The sequence below is a fragment of the Boleophthalmus pectinirostris genome, unplaced genomic scaffold (genome assembly GCF_026225935.1).
Source record: "Boleophthalmus pectinirostris isolate CB_2022bp ecotype Guang Dong unplaced genomic scaffold, ASM2622593v1 HiC_scaffold_16, whole genome shotgun sequence".
Lineage (NCBI taxonomy): Eukaryota > Metazoa > Chordata > Actinopteri > Gobiiformes > Gobiidae > Boleophthalmus > Boleophthalmus pectinirostris.
Genome location: NW_026571095.1, coordinates 35,974,524 through 35,992,963, shown reverse-complemented (window position 1 = coordinate 35,992,963; position 18,440 = coordinate 35,974,524). Strand labels below are relative to the sequence as shown.

The following is an 18,440-nucleotide window of genomic DNA, read 5'->3' as shown; positions in this document are numbered from 1 at the left end:
ATGTAAAATATGTCAGTCCTTCCAAGCAAATTTTTATCATTTTAAATACATTTTTTTTTTTATCCTGTCCCTTCATCAACAGTTCAAAGATGGAATAACACAAGATATGATGAAATACATCCATTTATTTACATGATTTTCAGGTCTTTGAAATTTGGGAAATAATTTTTGTTCCATGTTTCATACATGGTCTGTTTAAAACAGATGGAACTTTAGAACCAAAAATGGTACAGAAAAAAGGTCAACAGTTTCATAAACTAGAGTACATATGTATCTGTTCAATACATTTTTATATCAGATGCATTAACTTGAATTTTTGGCCTTGTTATTTACTTCTGCTTGACCGGGCCCAGTAGTTGTGTTGTTATTTTTGGTATGAGCAGGTGAGTCTAATTAAAGCCTGACACTGAGTATCTCTGGTTTAGAGTCACGTCCCCGTGGAAAGGTTTGGCAGATTGTGAAGACTGTTCTTTATTTTAATGGTTTGAGTCGCTTTTTTATCCTTTTAGTTTTTAATTTAATCTTTTTGTTGTTATTTTTTATGATTATTTCTGTTATTATCACTAATTCTTTCCTTAAGCGTCTGTTTTAAATATGAGTGTGTGTGGATGGTGTTTGGTTAAGTGTGAAGTCTGACCTCCTCGGGTTTGTCAATAATACTTTTTTTTTTTTTTATAATAAAATGTAATTAAATAAAAAGGTTGTGAAGACTGTGCTGCTGAATCCATGGTTTTATCACATGCCCAGTGTCGGGGATTACACCAGAAGTCATCATCCACATGTTTCCAAATGTCTTTCTGTAAAGGTGAATGCCGCCTCCAGAAAGTTACATACTGTAGCTTTAATAAAGTTTAAGTTTAGTTTGGTTTCTAATGAATTGTACTGTTTTTGTGGATACTTTTTGTAGACCTTAAGCTTTGGTAAATCAGTTTAAAAGAGGATAAGTGGAGGAGTTGTGGCGTTTCACCTTAAACAGCTGCGAGCTCTGGGCCCGTTTCAGAGACTCCTCCAAACTGAAGCTGAACAGAACCTCCGCCTCTGCGTCTCTCAGGCTGAAGCTCTGCTCGTCTGCGCCACAAACCACAGAGGAAGAGTTAAAATACAACAAGAGTTTACAACAACTGGTTTAAATATTGGACTTTTATGAGGGATTAACTGTAACTGTTAAAATGAAAAATGGAAAAAACGGATAATGGACGTTTCCCGTTTACGTCATTTAAACTGCGATGCAGGACTGAACCAAGACTAAACCAGGACTAAAACCAGGACTAAAACCAGGACTGAACCAGGACTAAAACCAGGACTGAACCAGGACTGGACTAACCAGGACTAAAACCAGGACTGAACCAGGACTAAAAGGACTGAACCAGGACTAAAACCAGGACTAAAGGACTAAAACAGGACTAAAACCAGGACTAAAACCAGGACTGAACCAGGACTAAAACCAGGACTAAAACAGGTCTAAACCAGGACTAAAACCAGGACTGAACCATGTCCAGGACCAGACCAGAACCAGACAAGGACTGAGACCAGGACCCAGACCAAGTTCCAGCCCTGGTTCAGTCCCAGTCCTGGTCCCGGTCTCGGTCTCAGTCCCAGTCCAGGTCTCAGTCCTGGTCTCGGCCCTGGTCTGGTTCCGTTTTTTCCATTTTTCATTTAAACACAAAATCGAAAACTGAAAAAACGAATCATTATGTTTTTTGTTTTTTTTTTCATTTTGGTTTTGGAGACGAATAATGAAGAAAATAGTTTTTTCCTTTTCTTATTTTTGGTTTTATTTTGAAAAACGAATGAGCGAACGACACACGATTTAGTTTTTTATCACATTTTTGAAGGCTTGTGGGCGGAGCCTCGTACAGAATGTTACAGCAAACCGTAAAAAGGGTTTGAATCGGGCCTAGGAGAGATCACTAAATTACTCAAAACACACATGGGTGACTCTAAAACCTCTTCAGACAGGTTTTAAATGAAGTTACAGTTAATACCCTATAGAGTTAAAACACGTCATCTTTACACAGTAGTACTTTTACTTTTACTTCACGGTGAAGTCTGGAGTTTTGAGTCTTACCCACAAACTTCTGGCTCCTCCAGCTCTCCTCTAACCACTCCGGCCTCACGATGTGCTTCACCACCGACATGGCGGTCAGGAACTTCACCGTCCGAGACACTTTGGACGCCAACAGGTGAGTGACCCTGTTCCCGGAGTCCGCCACCTCCCCGCCCAACGCGTGCACCCACTGACGGAGAGAAAACAGAACATTTCACGGTTAAAAGTACGCGTGGACCTACAATAGAAAGGTTCAACCACTACAGCTGCAAGAAATATCAGTCTGAAAAGTCACAATTAGGAAATCACGACTGCAGTAATTCAGCGAACATGTCGTCTCTTCAGTGACAAAAGCTTTAGGTGACACCAGAGCTTTAATTCAGAATAAAAATAAAAACAGAAATGAATTCCACTTTAAAAAGACCATGTAAACACTTAATTCCTAACGAAAATAATTATTTGGAATTAAACTTAATTGTGAAGTAAGTGGGTGGTTTATTTAAAGCCGAATTTATTTATTTCTCGATCGTGTAAACGTTTATTCTTCTTAAAAATAATCCCGGTACTCGTTGCGTCGCCTTTCTGACACGATCCGGACGATCCGGCTCCACCGGTCCTGGCTTCGGACTTTTATCCACTGCCTCGATACGGTGCACTTTTGATTCAATACGATACATTTCAAACCTGTTCGATAAAAAATAAAAGGTAAATCGTGACTGTGATTCTAAAAGTCTTTGTTAAACCACGTCTTGTGCAAAGTTCGTATGAAACACAAATAGGGGTGTAACGATATCCAAGTCTCACGATACGATATCATCACAGTATGAACCTCAGCGTACGATATTTATTACGATATTGTGGGAAAGCTCACGATATGGTGGAGAGGCTCACGATTAGGAATGTAACAATATCCAAATCTGTACGATATTTTCACGATATACATCTCACGGTATGATATTTATTGAGATATTTTGTGGAGGTCATTTTGCAATTTTTTTTCCTCTTAAAACACCTTGACAAGACTTAACCCAAAGAACTCAGACTTAAAAGTGTTGGAACTGTTATTTCTTCTTGTCGTCTGCACTGAAATGGAGCAAAGGATCATGGTCTATGTAGTTCCCTCTGTTTTTTTTAACTGTTGCTGCACCATAACTCTTCATTTAAACAAAGACACTTGTGACTCGATATATTGTGATGGTCCACGGTATAATTGTGAGAACTTTAACGATACGATATCACGATATTTTGGTTATCGTTACATCCCTAAACATTTTACAAAGAAACATTTTAATCCTCAAAACTGTGAAAATGTCAAATGTGTTGCATAAACGAGTTTCTTTCCTCTGAACAAGCAAAAAAACTGTAGATCTGTAACAAAATAATTTAGTAAAATATACAAAAAAATAATAATTTAATCTTGGTGATACATCGATACAGCAGCCCATGATATTGATACTGTATCATCACATAAACGATACTATATATTGATATTTCGATATTTTTGCACACCCCTACTTATGAGACTGTGGCACAGCAGACTTGTGCCAAAAGGTCAGTAATTCATTTGTTGTGGGTTTATCCACTTTAATGCACATGAGTTTTTTTTTGAATTGTTGTTTTATTTGAAAGCCCAGTCTAATATGAATGAAAAACTTACTGGTAAACTTGTAAACTAATGAATATTAAATAAACATTTACTTTCTTTTAAAAGCCCGTCTAAAAATGTATTCTAGGCCATTTATGCAATATATATACCGTATTTTCCGCACTATAGGACGCACTTAAAGCCTTTAATTTCATCCAAAAAGGAGTGTGCACCTTATAATCCAGAGCGCCTTATATATGAACTTATTGTTGTGTCTCAGTACGACTTTAGTAAACTACAAAGCTGCACCACTTGCAGCGTTATGGCTCCTGTAGTCAGGAGCATCAGGAGTAAAACAGACTGTGATTCCTTTTAATATCAAAATGCACCTGTCAAGAGACACGCTCACAACGCCCACTTTAAACTCAAGGCTGTTCTAAAGTGAAAGTGTGTTTAGCTGCGTGGGAGCAGTGGATGAGAGAAGGAGAACACACATTCACCAAGACAGAGAGACAGCGCCGAGCCACTTACGCCACGATCTGCCGACGGATCGCGGACGCCCGGGCGAAGGATCAGGATCAACTGTGGTCCGAGACCAGAATCATCACTGAACTGAACTCCAGGGAACAGGAACCACACTGATTGAACTATTACGATTTATTGTGAATACACGAACAATTTAGCGTCTCAGACAGGATTTTTTATTTTTTTTTACACATTACAACTGAACAAAGTTGAGTTATTGTGAACGCATTAAATAAAGTTTGACTGACTTATCTAACTGTTGTGTTTCGTTTAATGCGCCTTATAATCCGGTGCCGTTTATATGTGAAAAAAGTTCAAAAATAGACCATTCAATGACAGTGCGCCTTATAATCCAGAGCCCCTATAGTGCAGAAAATACAGTATACTGAAAAAGTGAAAAACAGAACCATATTTGATGTTCGGTTTCAGTATTCAGCCAAGCGTTTAATTTTTATTTGGTTTCAGTTTCGGCCACAGGTTTTCATTTCGGTGCATCGCTAATCCACTGTATTGTTTTCACAGACTCTTTTTGCCCTTTTCCGTTTGTAAATCTGAACGTAAAAGTATAATCGTGGGTACAGACCTTGGTGTACTGCTGGACCAGCGCAGGTTCAAACCCGGTGAACATGACCAGAGGCGTGGACTCGGGAGGAAGCTTCTGACCCGGAGACTGAACCTCGTCCAACCTAAAAAAAAAAAAAAAAAAAACAACAGATTATCTCTACAGCTGCTTTAGTTTTTAACTGTTTAATCTCCCCTCTGCTTTAGTGTTTCAATCTCTCTGCTATTAAGGTTTTGCGTGTGTGTCAGTCACGCGATTTAATGTTTTGGCGTCCATACTGGAGGTCAAGACTGGGATTATTCAGTTTACAATATAATCACAGCGACTTTAAACAGCGCAAACGACATAAAAGTGTACCAAATCGCCCGCTGGTTGGATCATTATAAAGGTATAAAGTTAAAGTCGTCTTCCTGGGTCGTGGAGTAGATCCTGATCTAATTCCGATGGAGCTTTGTTAGTTTAATCAACGCTCGCTCTGTGTCCGACCTTCAGTATCCAGATATTTACAACGACTTCATTCATTCGACATCGTCCGGCACCAACCAAGAACTGAAAAGCTACACGGGGTTAGAGGATTATTAATATTTTGTAGCGGGATGTGTGAGATCTTTGTTGATCACCAAACATCATGTCTGCTCCTGAGAACAGCCAGGGGAAGTAGAATGGAGATCAAAGTCAGAGCCGGAGCGACACGAGACGGTGGAAATAGAGGCCGGGGTGGGATTCCTCGACAGCGAAAGTGAGGACGAGGGGTGGATTCTGTGCCGGTACACTGGCGAGAAAAACACTTTTGGTATATATATAATTTCATTTAGTGTAAATCCCTTCTTCGTTTGTGTGTGAAATGAAATGTTGACTGCACAGATGTGGTGAAAGCAGCCGGTAGAATCATTGGAACGACTCTGCCAGAAATCAGCACCATCTGCTCCACTCGCTGTCTGAGAAGAGTGCACAACATCCTGCGGGACCAACTGCGCACCACCTTTTTCACCTGCTGCCCTCAGGGAGAAGGTCCAGGTCCATACGGGCCAGAACATCCAGACTGACCAACAGTCTGTATCCACAGGCTGTGAGGCTCCTGAACTCTGCCCCCCTCTCCCCCCTTGGCCCCTCTCTGCCCCCCTCTCACGGACAAAAAACACATCCAACTCTTAACACTGAACTGGTTGCACTGTTGCATTTTTTGTCATGATTCTCAGGTCTCTGTCTGGTTATGTTACTTGACACACAATCATCTTGCTGCTTTAAGAACCGTCTCACGTTGTACTGAGGCCACACTGGGTTAATGTTTACACTTGGGTTTAAGGGGTATTTATTATTTATGGTTTTTGCACTTTAAGGGATGCTCCAAACGCAATTTCGTTGTTCTTCTGTGACAATGACTAGAAGTTGAAATAAATAATAAACAAACAGTAAACAGACGATGTTCTCAGTGGGCTCCATCCTTCTGTTTTTCTGTCCCTCTCCACCTCTGTCTGTGAACTTTATCAGCCGAGATCCGATAAAAAGATACTTTCTATATGATCCCGGTCAAAACCATTGTTATTCACTTCAAATTTTATCGCACACAAATACTACACGTTGGTCCAGATGGATAGTTTGACCTCAAATATGGCGGCATCAACACCAGGTCACGTGGTTTTGTGACGTAAACGCAAAACCTTAATAGTTTAAACAACAAAGATGGAAGGAAAACATCTCCACTGGCTCTCGTCCACGCAGAGTGTAAACACAGAAACGTTTAGTCTCTTATCCTCAGCTTTGTTTTTAGAGTTTGACACATAAAGCGCGTTCAGAGCACGGACCTGGCCTTCTTATTGGCTGGTTCACTGTTGGAGTTGAGCTTCTGTTTCTGCAGCTGCAGGTTCTACAAACACAAACACAAACACGTCGGATTCATTTACAAGGATCACGGAGCAGAAATGAGTTTGTGAAATTAAAATCTGTGACTCGACAGAAGCTGGACTCACCGCTAAGGCCTCTGGAGTCACTTTGATTGGAGCTCTCCACGCAGCTGAAAAAGACAAAACACACAAAGACATTTTCACAATTTGATTTAGCGGAATAGATCAGAATTCCTCTAGTACAGGGGTGGGCAATTATTTTTTCTATGGAGCCACACAAGAAACAGAAAATATTGTATTTAATAAAAAACAGTAAATGTCATTGTTTTGATGAGCTGCTCAGACTGGTAAGAGTTTATGTTCCGACTAAACAATGAAAAAGTGAGGCTGCCTTAAAAAAATATAAATCATTAAAAACACCTCTAAAATAAAAGCGATGCAGTTTTAGTCCATGCATGAGGTAAAATTATAAAACATGTTTATTTTGAATTTTGTTTGTTCATCTTGCTGTGGCTATATTTGAACTGTCGTAGTTTCTGTTCAAATCTGATTTATTATGTGTCTAACAATTGTGAGTTCATGAGCGAGTTCATGAGCGAGCGAGTTCGTGAATTCATGAGCGAGTTCATGAGTGAGTTCATGAGCGAGTGAGTTTGTGAGCGAGTTCGTGAGCGAGTGAGTTCATGAGCGAGTTCGTGAGCAAGTTCATGAGCGAGTGAGTTCGTGAGCGAGTTCGTGAGCGAGTTCGTGAGCGAGTTCCTGAGCTCGTGAGTGAGCGAGTTCGTGAGCGAGTTCGTGAGCGAGTTCGTGAGCGAGTTCGTGAGCGAGTTCGTGAGCGAGTTCCTGAGCGAGTTCCTGAGCGAGTTCCTGAGCGAGTTCGTGAGCGAGTTCCCGAGTTCGTGAGTTCATGAGCGAGTTTGTGAGTTCATGAGCGATTTCTTGAGTGAGCTCGTGAGCGAGTGAGTTCATGAGCGAGTTCGTGAGCGAGTTCCTGAGTTCGTGAGCGAGTTCCTGAGTTCGTGAGCGAGTTCCTGAGTTCGTGAGCGAGTGAGTTCGTGAGCGAGTGAGTTCGTGAGCGAGTGAGTTCGTGAGCGAGTGAGTTCATGAGCGAGTGAGTTCATGAGCGAGTGAGTTCATGAGCGAGTCCGTGAGCGAGTTCGTGAGCAAGTTCGTGAGTGAGTTCCTGAGTTTGTGAGTGAGCGAGTTCGTGAGCGAGTTCCTGAGTTCGTGAGTGAGTTCGTGAGCGAGTTCGTGAGTTCGTGAGCGAGTTCGTGAGCGAGTTCGTGAGTTCGAGTTCGTGAGCGAGTTCGTGGAGCGAGTTCGTGAGCGAGTTCGTGAGCGAGTTCGTGAGTTTGTGAGTTCATGAGCGATTTCTTGAGTGAGTTCGTGAGCGAGTGAGTTCGTGAGCGAGTTCACAAGTTTGTGAGTGAGCTTGTGAGCGAGTTCATGAGCGAGTCCGTGAGCGAGTCCGTGAGCGAGTGAGTTCGTGAGCGAGTTCATGAACGAGTGAGTTCGTGAGCGAGTGAGTCCGTGAGCGAGTTCACAAGTTTGTGAGTGAGTTCGCGAGAAGCTGCATTGATTTTGTTGTTTTGTTTTTTTCTATGTTTATTTGAATTTGTGTAGCCTCCTGTCTGCTCTACTGTATCTGTCTTTTGATTCTGTAACATCTGTAACACCCTCAAAAACGAGATGGCGAAACATCTCAAGGGGCTTATCCTCCAAACAAATAAAATAAAAATAATTCCAAATTAACTTAAACAGGCTGGCCAGGTCTGCTCTAGTATGTGACCAGCTTTATCAAACTTTCTGAGTGAGAATTTATTAACTCTAACTATTAACTCTATTACCACACATTTTTACCTCAAAAATCACAACTCTCGATAAACCAAATAATTTTCTTGACACAGAACAACATGGAGACTAATCCTGTACCGAGCAGGTTGAGGACGAGCTGAGGGTTGGGGGCCAGGGGTTCCGGGTGGTTGTAGTTCTGGTATCTGCTGTGCTGGATCTGCCTCAGAGCCTCGAAGTTTCCCAGTAACACGTCACAAAGCCACTGGGCGTTCACACACGGGATCTTCCACTCTTTGGCTTTCTCGTACTTCAGCCCGCTCGGCCTGAAGGAGAAGAAGAGAAGAACAGAAAGAAGACAAAAAGATAAAATGTTAAATCAGACCTATTCTGCAAAATTGACTTTTCAGAGTTTCTAAACATGTTATTGTAGTTTCTTCTCATCTCACAGAACGAAAACCAACGTGATTCTGTCTTTCTCACTCACACGCACAGAGACAAAGACAGCAAGAGAAAAAAAAAAAAAAAAACAAGCCCGTGGAGCAGAGTGTCCACAAAGTGCGATCAGGCGCGGTCCGTTCACTTCTGCATGTGTTCTTACTCTTTACAGATGAGGACGGTGTTGCTGCGGCACAGATATCCAGTGTATCTCGCTCCCGCCAAATACGCCATCAGCTTCAGGTCGTCCCGATCCGAGTCCACGAAGCCCGTCACCGAGATGATCTGAGGAGGAGACGGTTAAGAACGGTAAATACAGAAAAACGTTATCATATCTAGAAGTAATCTGTGTGTCGTTCATTCATTCGTTTTTCAATGTAAAACTAAAGAAAGAAATAAAAGGAAAAAAAATAAACTTTTCTTCATTATTTGTCTCCAAAACCAAAATGAAAAAAAAAAAATGAAAAAAACAGATAATGATTAATTTGTTTCAGTTTTCGATTTTGTGTTGTTGTTTTTTTAAAACGGATCAAGACCGTTTCCTGTTTACGTGACTTAAACTGTGATGCCGGATAAACCGGGTCCCGGTCTCGGGTCCGGTCTCGGGTCCCGGTCTCGGTCCCGGTCTCGGGTCCCGGTCCTCGGTCCCGGTCTCGGGTCCCGGTCTCGGGTCCCGGTCTCGGGTCCCGGTCCCGGTTCTGTTCCTCGTCTCAGTCTGGTTCTGAACATGTTTTAATCCTGGTCCCGTCCCAGTCCAGGTCTAGTCCCGATCCAGGTCCAGTCCAGGTCCAGTCCAGGTCCAGTCCAGGTCCAGTCCAGGTCCAGTCCGTTGTTCACTGTTGTTTTTTCGTTTTCTTATGTTCTTCATCTTCTCCAGTCCAGGTCCAGTCCCGATCCAGGTCCAGTCCCGATCCAGGTCCAGTCCTCCAGTCCAGGTCCACTCCAGTCCAGGTCACTCCAGTCCAGGTCCACTCCAGTCCAGGTCCATCCAGTCCAGTCCAGGTCCAGTCAAGTCTAGTCCAGGTCCACTCCAGTCCAGTCCGTTGTTCACTGTTGTTTTTTCGTTTTCTTATGTTCTTCGTCTTCTCCAGTCCAGTCCCGGTCCAGTCCTGGTTCGGTTGGGTCCAGTCCGGTCCAGTTTGTTGTTCACTGTTTTTTTGGTTTTCTTAATTTGTTTTTATTTTGAAAAACGAACGAACAAACGACACACAGATTAGAAGTGAAAGTCCGGCATATATAGTCCGGCGTATATATCCGGCGAGTTCCGTACGTGCTGGGAGCAGGGTTTGGCTCCGGGCGGGAAGGCGAACGGCAGGTGCAGCGTGCGACTCGGAGGAACCATCTTCTTCTTCTTCAGAACCGTGTTGAGCCAGTGAGCCGTGACGCACCTCTTCCCCTCCCTCAGCGCCTGAAACGACACGCACAGGTGAGTTTTACTGTTTTACTCCGCCCGGTGTAGAGGAGCGTGCAGTTGTGCTCGGGTCTTACCTGCACATACATGTTACTGACTTGACTTTCGCAGAGTAAATGAGTGCAGCGACCGGTCAGGGTGTTATCGGCCACGCCCCCGCACGCCTGGATGACCTGAAGTACGACGAGAACACGCATTTAGAACTTTCAGAGACAGAGAGAGAGATGACCTGAAGCACGACGAGATCACGCATTTAGAACAGACAGAGAGATGACCTGAAGCACAAGAACACACATTTAGAACAGACAGAGAGAGATGACCTGAAGCACAATGAGAACACACATTTAGAACAGACAGCGAGAGAGAGAGATGACCTGAAGTACGACGAGAACACACATTTAGAACATTCAGAGACAGAGATGACCTGAAGCACGACGAGATCACGCATTTAGAACAGAGAGAGATGACCTGAAGCACAACGAGAACACACATTTAGAACAGACAGAGAGAGATGACCTGAAGCACGATAAGAACACACATTTAGGACAGCGAGAGAGAGAGATGACCTGAAGTACGACGAGAACAAACATTTAGAACTTTCAGCGACAGAGAGACATGACCTGAAGTACGACGAGAACACACATTTAGAACTTTCAGAGACCGAGAGAGAGATGACCTGAAGCACGACGAGAACACACATTTAGAACAGACAGAGAGAGAGATGACCTGAAGCACGACGAGAACACACATTTAGAACTTTCATAGAGAAAGACAAAGAGAAACAGAGAGATAGATCACCTAAAAGAGAGAGGAATAGAGACAGAGAGAGATAGAGAGAAAAAAACAGAGAGAGACAGAGGGAGAGAGAAAAACAGAGACAGAGAGAGAGAGAGAGAAAACCAAAGATAGAGACAGAGGGAGAGAGAGAGAGAGAAAACCAAAGATAGAGACAGAGGGAGAGAGAGAGAGAAAGAGAGAAAACAAACAGAGAGAAAAACAGACAGAGAGACAGAGGGAGATAGACAGAAAAAACAGAGAGAGAGAGAGACAGACGGAGAGAGAGAGAGAGAGAGAAAAAGAGACAGACAGAGACAGACAGAGATTGAGCCAGACAGAGAGAGAGAGAGAGAAAGAGAGGGAGAGACAGAGACAGAGACAAGAGAGAGAGAAGAGAGACAAAGAGAGAGACAGAGAGAGAGATAGACAGAGACAGAGAGAGATAGACAGAGACAGAGAGAGAGATAGACAGAGACAGAGAGAGAGAAACAGAGACAAAGAGAGAGACAGAAACAAAGAGAGAACGGAGAGAGCGAGACATAGACAAAGAGACAGACAGACAGAGAGACCGTGATGGATAGAGACAGAGAGAGATAGAGATAGAGAGAGTTGGAGAGATCACCTAAAGCGGGACAAGACCACACACACATTTATCATTTTAAACACAGGGGAAAGTAAACATCACATTTAAAACAGAGGGATCGTGTCTGACCCGTTTCCATGTGGCCAGGAGCTGCTTGTCGGCCATTTGTTCTGGATAATCTGCGATGGCGAAAACACAGCCCACCAGGAACCCGTCCGAAGGAACTAAAGAAGAGAGAGATAGGGAACAGAAACTTGAAATATGAGCACACACACACACAAAAAAATCAGCACAAAACTGTATTAAAATCACTACATTTGAAGCCATTATACCTCAAAATATGCTATAATACTACTTTTTACTCTAAGTACATTTTTAAACTGTTACTTTAATACCTTTACCTAAGTAAATGTGTTCACATGATACTTTTATGTGTAGGTGTGCATGGAGAAAAATCCCGCACACCGTCTTACTTAATAGTGAAATTTATTCGGACAAACCGTGCAACGTTTCGGCACTAGGCCTTCGTCAAACAGGCTGTTGCTGTTTGCCTGTTTGACGAAGGCCTAGTGCCGAAACGTTGCACGGTATGTCCGAATAAATTTCACTATTAAGTAAGACGGTGTGTGTGATTTTTCTCCATGTTCTTGGGCTGCTCCCTCTCCTCCAACGCACCCATCTCTAGTAATTGATGTGCGAGGCTCTCATTCTTTCATCACGTGTAGGTCTGCAAAAATATTGAAACGTGATGATACAGTATTGATACCGCGGGCTGATGTATCGATATATCTTCAAGAGTATTTTTTTGGTCTATTTTACTAAATTATTTTGTTCCAGCTACAGTTGTGTTTGTTCAGAGGAAGGAAACTCGTTTATGTGACACATTTAACATTTTCACTGTTTTGATGATTAAAATGTTTGTGTTTCATATGAACTTTTACAAAAAGTGGTTTAACAAAGACTTTTACTATCACAGACATGATTTAGACTTTATTTTTTATTGAACCGTTTCAAAATCGATTTGACATTTATGGTACTGAATTGAAAGTGCACTGTATCGAGATATGTAGGCCACGGTACGATACATATATCGAGGTACGCATCGTATCATGGCCTATGTATCACGGTATGTATCGCGGTATGTATCGTACCATGGTCTATGCATCTAGCAATCTATCGTATCGTGGCCTATGTATCGTATCATGGATTATGTATCTAGATATGTATCATATTGCACCTATGTATTGAGGTATGTATCGTATCGTAGCCTATGTATCGAGATATGTATCATACCGTGGCCTATGCATCTAGAGATCCATCATATCGTGGCCTATGTACTGTGGTATGTATCATATTGTGACCTATGTATCGAGGTATGTATCGTAATGCGGCCTGTTTCGAAGTATGCATCGTATCGTGGCCTATGTATCAAGGTATGTATCATACTATGGCCTATGTATCCAGAGATCCATCATATCGTGACCTATGTGCTGAGGTATGTATCATATCATGGCCTTTGCATCGAGATATGTACCGTACCGTGGCCTATGTATCTAGAGATCTATCGTATTGTGACCTATGTATCTAGATATGTATCGTATCGCACCTATTGTATCGTGGCCTATGTATCAAGATATCTACCCTATCAGGACCTATGTATCCAGCAATCTATCGTACCGTGGCCTATGTATCTAGAGAGCCATCATATCGTGACCTATGTACTGAGGTATGTATCGTATCATGGCCTATGTATCGAGATATGTATCGTATTGTGGCCTATGTATCTAGATATGTATTATACCATGGCCTATGCATCTAGAGATCTATTGTATCGTGGCCTATAAATCGAGGTATGTATCGTATCTTGGCCTATGTATCGAAGTATGCACTGTATCATGGCCTATGTATCTAGATATGTTTCGTATCGTGGCCTATGTATCTAGATATGTATCGTATCGGCATCTACTTAATGACACCCCGCCGTATTTACGTGACTATTTTTTGCTCCGGTCTGTGTACTTTTACTTAAGTGACAGAGCAGAGTAATTCCAGCGTCGGCGTGTGTGACTGACCGTCCTGGCCCGGCTCGTGCCCGTACAGCTGCGTGCTCAGCGGCGCCCCCTGTGGCTGCTGCTGCTGGAGCACCTGCAGACCCTGGTGCTGGTTGTGCAGGTGCTGCGTTTGGTGGAGGAAGTGGCTCTGCTGGAGGTGGTGCGGGTGGAGGTGGGTCTGGCCGGGCGTCTGCGTCTGTGGGTGGGGTTGCGGGTGCGGCTGCGGGTGGGTCTGCGGATGGTGCGTCTGGGTCTGCGCTTGGTTCTGTTGCTGGTTCTGTAGGTGCGTCTGTTGGTTCTGTAGGTGCTGTTGTTGTAGCAGGTGCATCCTCTGCTGCTGGAGCTGGTGGAGCGGGTGCTGAGGGCGGAGCTGAGGGTGCTGCTGCAGGAACCTCTGCTGCTGCGCCTGGAGAGAGAGAAAGAGAAAGACAAAAAGAAAGATGTTATGGTCATCATTTTGGAGTTGTTCTACAAGTAACAGGGTTCAAACACTTTTCCACTGACAAAATTTAAAAACTTTTCCATTAATTTTTCATGAGCTAAAGTGAATTTTTATGTTAATCTTTACGGCACCTACATGTGTCCGGTCAAGCAGTAACGGAGGGAAACAGGAGCAGATTTTTGACATTCAAATGTCTCTTATTCAGAAACTAGAGGGACTATTGAAATAAGTAAAATATCAGAATGTAGGAAAGAGTTACACTCCAACAGGGTCAAGTTAAACCTGTGATATTCTTTCAAGTTGTTGACAAAAAATTTAAAAACTCATGTCGGTAACGGAGGGAATGAAATATGCAGCACTTTTTGGGGCAATAAATACAAACAGTGATAACTCTTGGTTCTCACTTACCATATCCTTAACAAACTGGTTTGAATATTTGCTTCATATAGTTTTCTACCATATGGTACAAGATTAGGTTGAAAACCTCTTACTTTTTGACTCATGAGATTTTTTATTAAGAAAGGTCATGGTAACGGAGGGAAAAGTAACGGAGGGAAAATTGTGCAAACAAGTAGAAGGTGCAGGATTTTACATCATTTGTCACTTTTTTCTTCTGAATATTTTAATATTACTTCAAAACGAAAGGAAATTATTTCTATAAAATATGTCAGTCCTTCCAAGCAAATTTTTATCATTTTAAATACATTTTTTAAAAAAATCATGTGCCTTCATCAACAGTTCAAAGATGGAATAACACAAGATATGATGAAATACATCCATTTATTTACATGATTTGCAGGTCTTTGAAATTTGGGAAATAATTTTTGTTCCATGTTTCATACATGGTCTGTTTAAAACATATGGAACTTTAGAACCAAAAATGGTACAGAAAAAAGGTCAACAGTTTCATAAACTAGAGTACACATATGTATCTGTTCAATACAGTTTTTATATCAGATGCATTAACTTGAATTTTTGGTCTTGTTGTTTACTTCTACTTGATCCGGGCCCATGTGTTGACAGTACAGCTGATCAGACTTTTAGGGATAAATATGAAATGCTAAATGGTTTGGGATTATAGTTGTTGATAGTGACGGGCAAATGAGACGGAGCTCCGGAGCACGTCTCGTTCTTTCTGAAACAAATCGCTCTGAAGCACTGCCTCGGAGCTCGTCTCGCAGCAGCCGCTCACGTGACCGAAGTGTGGAAGTGTCGGTCCCTCCCCCGACTGCTTCGCTCTGCGTGTCGATCGCTTCAGTGTATCGAAGCGTTTCATTGGCTCGATGAATGTTCCGCTCTGTGATTGGTTCAGAGTGCTTCAGAGTGTTCGGCGCATTTCTGTGGTTTGACGAGCGATGAACTGCTACAGTATAAAAGATGCACCAATATTTCTTAAAAATGTTGGGCAGTGAGGAGTATTGTGTGACGTTAGTGGTGATTTTGGCGACTTTTGGCATTTGTTTCATTTTCGATGGCGTCTACAAGTGGAAAAAAAGCGATCCATGGTTTGGGATCACTATTTTCTTATTTACAGCATGTTATTTATGTTGCTCTTTACATATTATTTAAAATCATCATTATTATTGTGTTATTATTGTTTTGTGGGTTGTGTTCTGGTTTGCAATGGTTAAATTTGTCCACTAGAGGTCAGTGTTTCTCCAAGGCTGTTTGAGTGTTTGAGACAATATTGCGACTGAGGTGTCAACGCTTTACGAAGTTCCATTCGCCCATCACTAGTAAAAAAGGAAGCTGCTATCTTGAAAACTACCACTTCATGACATCACAAGGTGGAACAGAGCAAATTAAGCTTTAGAGATGTAGGCAGATTAATAAAAAAGTTACTCAAACGTGTGTGAAAGAAACAAATCACAACTCCAGGTCTGTTTTTGAGGAGGTAACAACATTCTAAGACCTCATAAGAGTTATTTTTGCATAATACAGGACCTTTAACGGTGAAATTCCCTTTAAATCTGTGATATTTAAAGCCATACTGTGCAACATTCCAAAGCAATAACATCTCCATGGAGACAGAATCCACCTTTAACACCCCCGTACCTGAGCCATCGGATGCGGGTGCTGCTGAGACATTGGGTGCTGCGTTTGGGACATGGGGTGAGGGAAGCCCTGCCCCCCCTGGACCTGGACCTGGACCGGACCCGGGACCTGGACCGGCACCTGGACCTGGACCTGGACCTGACCCGGGACCTGCTGCTGCTGCTGTTGTTGTTGTTGCTGTTGCTGGAGCTGCTGCTGCTGCTGCTGGAGCTGCTGCTGTTGGTGGTGGTGGAGCTGCATCATGTGGTGCTGGTTCTGGAGGTGGAGCGGCAGGTGCGGCGGGTGCGCGCCCTGCGGGGTGAACTGCTGCTGGGGCACGGGCGGGTGAGGCTGGGGGTGGTCCCCGAGGAGCGGCTGACCTGACAGTTTGGGCTGAAGGGAAAAACAAGAGAACAAGTTTAAAAAGCTGCACTGTGTAACTTTTCGGTTGGGGGGGTTCCATCACTTGCTTGTTTCTATGGATACGTCATCGCTCTGTCTGGAATGTTCCACAGTGTGACTTTAAACAGCTCTACTTTACAGTTATTCAATTACAAGTGGATTTAAAGCTCAAAAATACTGAGAAAAACAGACATTCTGACTGTAAGCGGGGTCGCCTCTCCACAGATCTGACCTGTAACTTGGTCCGGTTTGGTCTCCGTGATGATAGAAATGTTTAATGCCGTACTGTGAAACATTCCAGACAAAGCAATAACATCTCCACGGAGAAAAGCAGGTGTTTTGATTAAATTTATTGTGTTGAAAATATAAAAATCCACCACACACACTACAGGATTTTTCGGTCTTGAATGATTCTTAAACGTGCGACAAAAACGTCAACGTACACGAGGAGAATCTGATGAGATTTTAAGGCAACGTTTATACGGTGACGGTCTGAACAGAAGATGCAAAAGTGGCGTCGCGTCTTCACTTTTTATTCCGCGTTTAATCGAGCGTTTTCGGGAGTAAATCTGCTGCACACGGTGATGCAAAAGTGTGTGGAATTGGATTGTGTGTGTTTGTACTTAAAGCAACAAGAGCGTCTTTGGACATACGGAAGTTTTCACGACACGCATTTTCATCAGCTCCTCCTTCCACAAAGTCGTCCCACCATCGACTGGTGAATCCGTGTATCATTCGTTCATTCGTTTTTCAATATAAAACCAAAAAAATTAAAATGAAAGAAACAACAGTTTTCTTCATTATTTGTCTCCAAAACCAAAATGAAAAAACAGATAACGATTAATTTTTTCAGTTTTCAATTTTGTGTTTAAATGAAGAATGGAAAAAACAAATAACTGCCGTTTCCCGTTTCCGTGACTTCCGTGACTGCGATGCTGAACTTTGGCATACGGACTGAACCAGAGCGGGACCAGAGCCTCCGCGGGGTCCGAGCCTAAGCTTCGAGCGGCCGGTAACTCAGTCCCACGAACCTGGATCAGTCCGTATGCGGTGCAGAAGTCCGACATCGCAGTCATGGCAGTCACGTAAACGGTTTATCCGTTTTTTCCATTCTTCATTTAAACACAAAATCGAAAACTGAAAAAACACGAATCATCACCTGTTTTTTCATTTTGGTTTTGGAGACAAATAATGAAGAAAACTGGTTTTTATATTGAAAAACGAATCAACGAACGACACACGGATTATTCACCAACCCTGTATTTGAGTATTAAATGAAACGATACTAATTATGATTTAAAGTCCGTTTCTGTTACTCTCACCTTTTTACTTTTAAAGAATACTTCAAACTGGATTCCCGGCACAGTTTTGTAAAGCACAATTTCTATAGATAATGTGGATGAGATGCTGCAGTTTAAATTTACCACTTTAGAGGTGACTTAGTTATTTTCGTCACACTGACTTTGTATCTTGCGTCTCTGTGTCCATCACTCCTCTGCCCCTGACGCTCTGTTTTATTGGCCGTTATCGTAGAGTCGCTGATGTTTGGTGGTTACGATCCGACAGAGCCGCTCAGATTCTCACACACACGAGAAGTGCAGCGGCTTCAAAATCGCATACAAAGACGCAAAGTCGGGTCACACCTCCCTGAACTCCTCGAACGAGAAGCAAATCGCAGCCAAAATCGGGCAAATTCTCCTGTAGTGTGTGTGGCGGCCTTAAATCACACTATTTGACATTTGCTGTGAATTGTGAATATGATTATGGTTGTGATTACGTTTCTCACATGAACCATGGGCCCGGGTTTGTCTGAGCTGTTGGTGATGTTCCTCAGAGTCCGAGCAGCCGGACTCCAGCCGGGCATCGCCTCCGGACCTCCGGGGATCGCTCCTGAACAGAGAAAAGAGTTCAACATGAGTTCAGTTTCGTTCAGGATTCATAGAACTGT

The 18,440-nt window shown here is 42.8% G+C and overlaps 1 protein-coding gene across 3 annotated transcripts in view; it reads right to left on the bottom strand.

The window, feature by feature from the left end:
• paxip1 (PAX interacting (with transcription-activation domain) protein 1) overlaps window positions 1–18,440 on the bottom strand; it is a 65,691-nt gene that overhangs the window by 32,709 nt on the left and 14,542 nt on the right. Inside the window, exons 9-21 of one of the 3 annotated variants that reach the window (XM_055151669.1) lie at window positions 18,270–18,382; window positions 16,112–16,483; window positions 13,636–14,020; window positions 11,693–11,787; window positions 10,281–10,376; window positions 10,063–10,200; window positions 8,956–9,077; window positions 8,496–8,680; window positions 6,690–6,733; window positions 6,525–6,586; window positions 4,741–4,843; window positions 2,069–2,237; window positions 431–1,068 (exon numbers count right to left, since the gene is read on the bottom strand). In XM_055151669.1, coding sequence (XP_055007644.1) covers window positions 926–1,068; window positions 2,069–2,237; window positions 4,741–4,843; window positions 6,525–6,586; window positions 6,690–6,733; window positions 8,496–8,680; window positions 8,956–9,077; window positions 10,063–10,200; window positions 10,281–10,376; window positions 11,693–11,787; window positions 13,636–14,020; window positions 16,112–16,483; window positions 18,270–18,382 — 2,027 coding nt within the window. In that variant the 3' untranslated portion in view covers window positions 431–925. Of the gene's footprint in view, window positions 1–430; window positions 1,069–2,068; window positions 2,238–4,740; window positions 4,844–6,524; window positions 6,587–6,689; window positions 6,734–8,495; window positions 8,681–8,955; window positions 9,078–10,062; window positions 10,201–10,280; window positions 10,377–11,692; window positions 11,788–13,635; window positions 14,021–16,111; window positions 16,484–18,269; window positions 18,383–18,440 lie in introns of those variants that run through there. The other 2 variants (XM_055151667.1, XM_055151668.1) reach the window with 2 other exon arrangements.